This window comes from Mustela putorius, unplaced genomic scaffold, assembly GCF_011764305.1.
Source record: "Mustela putorius furo isolate JIRA1106 unplaced genomic scaffold, ASM1176430v1.1 tig00000095_pilon_pilon_pilon, whole genome shotgun sequence".
NCBI classification, from domain to species: Eukaryota; Metazoa; Chordata; class Mammalia; order Carnivora; family Mustelidae; genus Mustela; species Mustela putorius.
Window position 1 is genome coordinate 36866067 of NW_025421280.1, and position 8986 is coordinate 36875052.

The following is an 8986-nucleotide window of genomic DNA, read 5'->3' on the forward strand; positions in this document are numbered from 1 at the left end:
CCCATGCCTGCTTTTGGAAGGCTCCCTGATGAGACCGGCTCTTTCAGTTGGAGATGTGACAGGGACCAGAGGCAGGAGTACTGGGCCACAGTATGGGCTTCTCCATAGGGTCTCACCTGACTGTGCAGGAAACCCTCGGCTCAGCACCCTCCGTTTCTCCCAGGGCTAGCGTGTCGTTACTAGCATAGCTCTCCCACAGTGATGGTTTCAGGGACCAGAGCCAATAGCCTCTTTGGATGCAAGAAATCCATTTCCATACAAAACTGGCAAGATAGAACCCCCTACCTCACACCATGGCTGCCCAGGCAGGCAGGTGGGTGCAAAAATGCAGCAGCAGGGGGCGCCTGGGTGGCTCAGTGGGTTAAAGCCTCTGCCTTCAGCTCTGGTCATGATCCCAGGGTCCTTTGATCAAGCCCCGCATCAGGCTCTCTGCTCAGCAGGGAGCCTGCTTCCCCCACCCCAACCCCCACGCCTGCCTCTCTGCCTACTTGTGATCTCTGCCTGTCAAATAAATAAAACTCTTTTTTAAAAAATGCAGCCGCAGGGTAGAGTCCCTGTCCACAGCCACTCCTGGGGCTCCGAGATGCTGCCCACCTGCCCCCCAGCTCTGTGGGTAGGCTGGCACCTGGAGACCGAAAACCCAGTTCTTCATGACCCGCCATACAGCCCCTTTTCTCACCCCTGGCTCTATTCACTGGCTACATCCGGATCTTGGGACTCCTGGCACCACTCGTATAATCTGGTCTCCGGATTCCCGCAAGGAGTCCTGATGGCTTTCTGGGTGGCGGGTGATACCATGCTACCAGGGAGGGTCTGTTTGCCTGGAGTCCATGGTACACTGGGCACTTTTTAGCTCCCGGGAAGGAAGCATGGGAGAGGTCAGACCTAGGAGCTGCAGCCATGGGAGACAGACAGAGGACATCAGCCCACCCCAACCCTCGTCCCCCCCTTCCCAGCCGGCTCTCTCCATGTCTGGCATTGCCAGGTCCCAGCAGCTCCAGGTGCTGGCAGTGCCTTGCTCTCCTTTCTCTCCCTCCCTTGCCCTCCCTCCGCTGTTCCAAAGACCACCAGGGAACCCAAGGGATGCCCTGATGCAGAGAGAGGTCAAGGGCACAGCAGGGCCATACTCTCTGGAAACTGTTTCTTTCCAGGTGGGTTAATCCAGGAAACCCTGCTCTCTAGGGCTCAGTCCATAACCCAGATCAATCCTGCCTTGGTGGGGTGACACAGGAAACCCCATTTTTCTGGGGCTGACCCCCAATTCAGGCCCTCCCAGCAGAGGCATTTCCATTTGTATGTTTTGGGGGGTTTTTTTAGGACTCTTGGTATGTTAAAAAAAAATTTTAAGAAATGCCAACATGGAGTTTATGAACTTTTGATACATATTAACTTGGGCCAGTGAACCTCCATGTCTTCAGGATCAACTGTTACCAACACGCTGGGTCATAACCTCAAAGGTCTAAATCAGGGTTTCTCTACTATGGCCTTATTGACATTTAGGGTTTCAATACTTCTTTGCATTAGGGTGTTGAGCAGCAAGCACCTCCCTGGATTACAGAATCCCACGGAATCCCCCCCACCCACCCACCCAAAGAGACACTACCTTCATGACCTCCAGACCTACTGAGGCCCTAGGCTGCGGCATGCATTTAAGCACACATCTGAGTGGGGCAGTTAGAGGAAGTGACTCACAGACCCGGTGTGTGTGTGTGGGGGGTCCCCTTGGTCTATACCATGTAACAGCTGTTTAACCCACCAGAAATCTATTCTGAGGTCTAGAGTGAGCTAGGGGGGGTCTCAGTTTTTTCCCACTTGGCAATACAAGGTTTCCCAGAACTCAACACTACTGCCATTGGGTGCCAGATCATTCTTGGGACCCCGGAAGGGTTGTACAATCCTGGGCACTGTAGAATGTTTTGGCGACATTCATCCACTAGATGCCAGTAGCGCACGTACACACCCCATCCCTGCATGACATTGCCAAGTGTCCCCAGGGAGGGCAGAATCACCCCCTGTTGAAAACCAAGGGGGGTGGTGTCAAAACCAAAAGCCACGGGCCAATGTGAGGCCCCAGGCACACTGCCAACCCGACTGACCTCACCCCCACCCCACAGTAGCTGGAAACCACAGGGCATGTGGAGGAGGTGAGGAGGAGGCTTCCTGGGAAAGGCAGAGCTAGAGGTCAGGAGAAGGTGGCCCCAAGAGGTCTGGCCTTCCCTTGAGGGTCAGCACAGGAAGTCCCTCCCAGCCGGATCATGACTGTAACACTAACAGCTACAATTTCTTGTTTACTCTTTGCAGAAAAAAATTGGAGCCAGCTTGCTGTTAACTGGGCCCTCTCATGGGACCTCCCACTGGCCCTACAGGCAGGCATTCTTGACTGCCCCATCTTGCAGATAAGGAAATTCAGCCAAAGACAAAGTGGCCTGTGCAAGGTCACAGAGCTAACAAGAAATGCAAAGGTAGGGCAGGCCTTGTGATGAATGACAATACTGGAGCAGAGAGGGGTCTATGGGGGGGGGCAAGGCAACCCCCAGGGGCAGGAGGGGGTGCTAATCATCCACCCCGTGCAGAGTCCCGCTAGAAGTCTTACTCCTTGATGTTCAACCCCAGGCAAGGCTGGGGCTGCCCCAACTGCCACCACCCAAAGCCCGGGGGGGTGGGGGTGGTACCGTGTTCCCTACAACCTCCATCACCTTCCAGAAGCATCCCCAGCCAAACGTGTTAGAAAAATCTTGTTACTTACTATGGCGGCTTCAAGTCCTCCGGGGACTGCCCGCCCCCCTCCCCAAACACACCGCAACTCTGGAGCCCCCAGCACGGCCCCACTAGGAGTCCTCTCAGTTGACGCCAGAGACCTGAATGGAATGGGGAGGCAGGCCACGATGGGAAACTGAGGCAGGGCCGCCCTGGGGGTGGGTGGGAGGAGGGCAGGGGAGAGGCCGGCTGTCTCGGGTGCTTGTTTAGCCGTATCTCCGCAGGAGCCGGGTCACCAGGCCGCGCTGGGAGCCGGAGATGGTCCGGTGGAGTTTGGGGGGCTTCATCCCACGGCCTGCGGTGGGGGAGCAAGTGGCCCTGGAGTGGCCCAGCCGGTGCCCCCCGAGGTCTCCAGGCACTGGACGTGGTGGGGGGGGGGGGATCCCTCCACCCTCTCAACCTCCGTCCCGGGGCGGGACCAGGGGGCGGAGCGGGCCGGTGACCCGCCGTGACGCGGGCCCCGCCCGCTCATATAGAGGCGCCCGGGGGCCGCAGGGACCGTGCTTCGCCGCCGCCGCCGCCGCAGCGTCTGCCTCGCGTCCCGCTGCCGCAGCTCCCCCATCAGCGCCGCCGCCGCGTCCATCAGCGCCACCGCCATGCGGGAGATCGTGCACCTGCAGGCCGGCCAGTGCGGCAACCAGATCGGAGCCAAGGTGCGCGGGGGATGGGGCGTCGGAGGCCGCCGGGAGTAGCGGAGCGGGCCCGCGAGCTCTGCAGAGCTCCCCTACCTTGGGCCCTTCGGAGGGATGGGGTCCCCAGGAGGCCAGCACCCCAGGGACGGCTGGGGGAGGAGGGCGGGGGCAGAACCAGGCCGGGAACAAAGAGGGCGATGGGGGTGGGGCAGAGCCCTCTGTCCGCTGGCCACAGCTGGCTTCACAGCTGGCCCACTGTCCTCTTCACATGCACAAAGAGACCCTGCCCCTCCCCGCGGCTGCAGCCTAGGCGAGCTGACGCCGGCAGGAGAGGCTGAGGTGATGACTCTGCCCCACCCCGCCCCCACCTCTCCCTTCTTGCTGCCTCACCCCTGCCTCCCCACCATGCCTCCCAGTCCCCCATTCACCTTGCTGGGGTACAGGTTGGCAGCTAGGGAGGTCGTTGGAGGTCGTGGACCCAGAGACAGGGACAGGCCTGGCCTCCTGTTTCCCTTCCCTCTGCCCTTAACACCAAAACCACCATTGCTCTAGTTTTGGGAGGTGATCAGTGACGAGCATGGCATCGACCCCACCGGCACATACCACGGGGACAGTGATCTGCAGCTGGAGAGAATCAACGTGTACTACAATGAGGCCACAGGTAGGGCTCAGGGGCACCTGCCAGAGTGCGGGCCAGGAGGCCGGGAGGAGACAGGATGCTGGTTCCTGGCACTCCCGCACCCCAGCTGCCCTCCATCTGCTTCCCTGCAGGAGGAAATTACGTTCCCAGAGCCGTGCTGGTGGACCTGGAGCCTGGCACCATGGACTCTGTCCGCTCTGGCCCATTTGGCCAGATCTTCCGGCCTGACAACTTTGTGTTTGGTGAGTTTTAGGCACGAGAAGCCCCCTCCTTTTTCCTTTTACTTCCAAATGCTTGGTGAAAATTCTCCACATGGCATGGGAAACTCAGTGGTAATCACAGGGACCCACAGCCCAGTGCGGGAGATGGCAGGGCAGTCAGGGCTGTGAGAGGGGACACACAGGCCACTGTGGGAGTCCAGGACAGGCATGTGATATGGGGGAGGGTGCAGAGAAGACTTCCTGGAGGAGGTGGCATTTGAATTTAACAGTATGGACCTGAGCCAGACTGCCTGTGTGAAAATGCCAGCTCGGCCATTTCATGCATTCCACAAATAATTTATCGAGCACCTACCACATGCCAGAAGCGGTACCCCCAGATGGACAAAGCAGATGAAACTCTCTACCCTAAGGGACCCAACCTCCTGATGGAGGGAGATGGGCAACAGAGAAGAAAAATAAGTACAAATCAGCCACTGACTGAGTCAGCTGGGGGACGTCCACCGGGCTCTTTAATCTCTCTGTGCCCCAGTCTCCACATCTTTAAAATAAGGGTTATAAAAAAGACCTACTCTTCGGGATCTCAGGATGGCCAGGCTTAAAGCCATTCATATGTGTAAAGCACTTAGAACAATGCCCAGCAGAGAGCACAAGGTAAATAAGCAAGTGTTGTCTTCACCATCATCATCAGTTTCTGCAGTCTAAAACAGGAGCAGTGCCAAGCAGCACTTAAGGGAGGAAAGGTGTGCAAGACAGAGGGAACAGCACGTGAAAACAACAAGACACATTTGCAGCACTCAGGCTCAAGGAGCAAGCACACTCCGTGAACAACTTTCTCTGAAACCTTTCCCAGCCCCTCCTAGGTCAGGCTGGCTGCATAACGCCCACTTGGCCTCAGACCCCAAGCTCCACCCTCTCCCCCAGCACCCCAGGGAACCTCACTTCCTCAGAGCCGGGTTAGAGTCTGAAGTCTAGGCATTGACAGAACAAGCTGTGTGACCTTGGACATGCGACTTCCCCTCTCTGGTCTAGGTGATGATTCAGCAATCAAATCAATAATGATATGTATCAATATCATGATATGATACGATCAATATGATCAGTATCAATAATGCTACTGTGTGGGTATAGCATGGGTATGGCGCACAATATGTCCTGAGGATCTAGCTGTGGAAGGACTAAATAATGCTGGCCAAAGGATGTGAGGGATTCTAGGATGACCACGGTTGGCTCCATCGGGGCTAAGAGAGTCTATGGTCTCTGGGAGAGAGGGTAGGGAAAAGGCAGTGGAGCCAGCTGGCAATCCTATTTTCTCTAAGGCAGTGACATGGCACAGAAACCTGAAGGAAGAGTCAACCATGTGAATATCTGGGGGGGGGGCATCCCAGGCAGCAGAACAGCGGGTGCAAAGGTCCTGGGGCAGCATCAGGCCTGATGTGCTGGAGAAACAGCAAGGAGGTCTGTGTGGCCAGAGCAGAGGAGCAAGGGGGAGAGAGGGAGGAGGTGAGAGCAGGGAGGGGACAGGGTAGGGGTAGGTTATTCAGAGCCCTGTGGGCTGCAGGGAGGACTTTGCCTGTGTCTTGAGGGGGTGGGAGCCCTGGAGGTTTGTGGGTAAAGGGGGGTAACCTGACTCAGGTGCTCACAGACACCCTCTGGCGGCTTGGAGGAGAACAGACTTTGTGGGAATAAGAGATGGCGACGAGGGTGGGAACCAGTCCAGGGCAGGGTTGATGAGGTCACATCAGTGTGGAGTCAGAGGAGAAGGGATGAGAAGAAATATTACCTTTTTGTGAAAATACCAGCGCGAATTCTAATACTAATCCTTGTCCTCCTGGAGCTCACACTTCCCTGTGAGATTACAGACAATAAACATGATTAATAGGACAGCACAGGTTTGTCAGTGTTTGTGGGGAGAATAAGCAGGCAAGAGGGATAAAAAATGGGAAAGGGTCCAGTTGTCTATAGGGTGATCAGGGAGGGCCTCACTGAGGGTGATAAGGTTTTGAAGGAGGTGAGAGAGCCACATGGGTATCTGCTGGAAGAGCATTTCAGGCAGAGGGAATGCATGTGCAAAGGCCCTGGGGCAAAAAATGTGCCTGGTCTGTTGGAGGGACAGCAAGGAGGACTCTGTGGCTGGAGCAGAGTTATGGGGGGAGGGAGAGCGGTGGGGGGCAGTGAGGAAGTGGCCCGTCCGGCAGGGCCTTGCAGGCTGAGGGGAAGACCTGGGTTTTTACTAAAAAGTGGAACTGGTTTTTGAGCTGAAGTGGGGCATGAATCGATTCGGGTTTTACCCAAATCCCTCTGGCTGCTGGATGAGGAGAGGCAAGGAGGGAAGCAGAGAGAAGGACTAACAATCATACTAACGAAATAACAACCTCGTTATCCACCCGCTAGCATGGCCGGGGGTGGCAAGGGGGGCGAGCTCTCCCCATAACCGCGGGGCATGCCCCCTCCTCGCCCCTCCCCTCCGCAGGCCAGTCGGGAGCCGGCAACAACTGGGCCAAGGGCCACTACACGGAGGGAGCCGAGCTGGTGGACGCCGTCCTGGACGTGGTCCGGAAGGAGGCCGAGAGCTGCGACTGCCTGCAGGGCTTCCAGCTGACCCACTCGCTGGGCGGCGGCACGGGGTCTGGGATGGGCACGCTGCTCATCAGCAAGATCCGCGAGGAGTTCCCAGACCGCATCATGAACACCTTCAGCGTGGTGCCGTCGCCCAAGGTGTCGGACACGGTGGTGGAGCCCTACAACGCCACGCTGTCGGTGCACCAGCTGGTGGAGAACACGGATGAGACCTACTGCATCGACAACGAGGCCCTGTACGACATCTGCTTCCGCACCCTGAAGCTGACCACGCCCACCTACGGCGACCTCAACCACCTGGTGTCGGCCACCATGAGCGGCGTCACCACCTGCCTGCGCTTCCCGGGCCAGCTGAACGCCGACCTGCGCAAGCTGGCCGTGAACATGGTGCCCTTCCCGCGCCTGCACTTCTTCATGCCGGGCTTCGCGCCGCTCACCAGCCGCGGCAGCCAGCAGTACCGCGCGCTCACGGTGCCCGAGCTCACGCAGCAGATGTTCGACGCCAAGAACATGATGGCCGCCTGCGACCCGCGCCACGGCCGCTACCTGACCGTGGCCGCCGTCTTCCGCGGCCGCATGTCCATGAAGGAGGTGGACGAGCAGATGCTGAGCGTGCAGAGCAAGAACAGCAGCTACTTCGTCGAGTGGATCCCCAACAACGTGAAGACGGCCGTGTGCGACATCCCGCCGCGGGGGCTCAAGATGGCCGCCACCTTCATCGGCAACAGCACGGCCATCCAGGAGCTGTTCAAGCGCATCTCCGAGCAGTTCACCGCCATGTTCCGGCGCAAGGCCTTCCTGCACTGGTACACGGGCGAGGGCATGGACGAGATGGAGTTCACCGAGGCCGAGAGCAACATGAACGACCTGGTGTCCGAGTACCAGCAGTACCAGGACGCCACGGCCGAGGAGGGCGAGTTCGAGGAGGAGGCCGAGGAGGAGGTGGCCTAGGGCCCCCAGGAACCTGGAACCTCGCGGCTGCTGCTTCCGCTTCCGCTTGCTTCCGCTTCCGCTTCCGCTCCCGCTTCCGCTCGGGCCCTAGCTGACCTTTGATCCCTGAGCCAGCCTTCCCCGCCCCCGCCCGCGCTCCTTCTCCTGGACCTCCCCCAAGAACCCCAATGGCGCCCCCAGACCTATGAGCCCCAGTTGACTCGTCCACCCCTCCTGCTGAGCTCCCCCTCCCCTCTGATCTCTGGCTCCCCCGAGCGCCCCTCCCCTCCCCTCCAGCTCTCGCCAACCTCGGTTTCCCCCCTGCAGGGGTGGTGGAGGGCGGCCGCTGCTGCAGCCTGGGAGCGTGCGTGCCAAAGGCGCTGTGCCCTCGACCCTCCGGCCCTCCTTCGCCTCTGCTTAATAAATGGTGTCCTGCCCTGTTTCTGTCCTGTGCGTTTTTCGTCGTCCTGCGCCATTGGCAAGTGAGCCTTTGGGGATGGAAGGGGGTAGGGACGGGGCATCTGCTCTGGGGGTGCTGGGGAGAGGGATACGGAGGTTTCAGCGTGCCATCCCCGGAGAGCTGGGTAACTGAGTAGGGCAAGCCTCTGAGCCTCGATTTGTTCAGAAGGGGTGGGAGGAGGGCTTCACTTCCCCTCTGTAGTCTGCTGGGGGATCCTCACAGCCTGGTGACTAGTCCCGCGCCCCGCCCCCAGCAACCATCTCAAGAGAGCAAGGCAGAATACACTGCATTTGCCTGACCTATCTTCAGAAGTCAGAGAGTGTCCTCCGAACTCCTAACCAACAGGCTCATGAAGGCCTACCCAGGTTCGAGAGTTTGGGATATAGACTGGAGACAAGATTCCAGAAGGGCATATGGGATGGGAGATGTGGCTGTGACTATCTTTGCAAATTGCAGTTTGCCCCAAGGAATCTCTTGCCCGAAGTCCCACAGCTATGAAGCGGTGAGCCAGAGTTAAAGCGCTGACCCCGTGAAGCCTCCAACTCGGATTCCCCTTTATCAGCCAGAGCTCAGTGCAAGGACTGTGGTAGGCATTTGGAGCAGAAAAGGATTTAATGCAAGGATTTAGGGGCTTGTAACATTGTTGGAGGGTTGTAGGCCAGTATTTCTTAAACTTTGATGTGCAAAAGAATCACCAAGAAGGGGCGCCCGCCTGGCTGTCTCAGTGGGTTGAACACACTCGTGGTCTCGGGGTCATCAGGTCAAGCCC

At 58.3% G+C, this 8986-nt stretch overlaps 1 protein-coding gene across 1 annotated transcript; it reads left to right on the plus strand.

Moving 5' to 3' along the window:
• The first annotated feature begins 3338 nt into the window (after nt 1-3338).
• Nucleotides 3339-8199, plus strand: TUBB4A (tubulin beta 4A class IVa). Its single transcript, XM_004771595.3, has 4 exons — nt 3339-3410; nt 3942-4050; nt 4161-4271; nt 6721-8199. The coding sequence occupies exons 1-4, from the start codon at nt 3354-3356 to the stop codon at nt 7776-7778; spliced, it is 1335 nt and encodes a 444-aa protein (XP_004771652.2). The 5' UTR covers nt 3339-3353; the 3' UTR covers nt 7779-8199.
• Nucleotides 8200-8986: the final 787 nt, after the last annotated feature.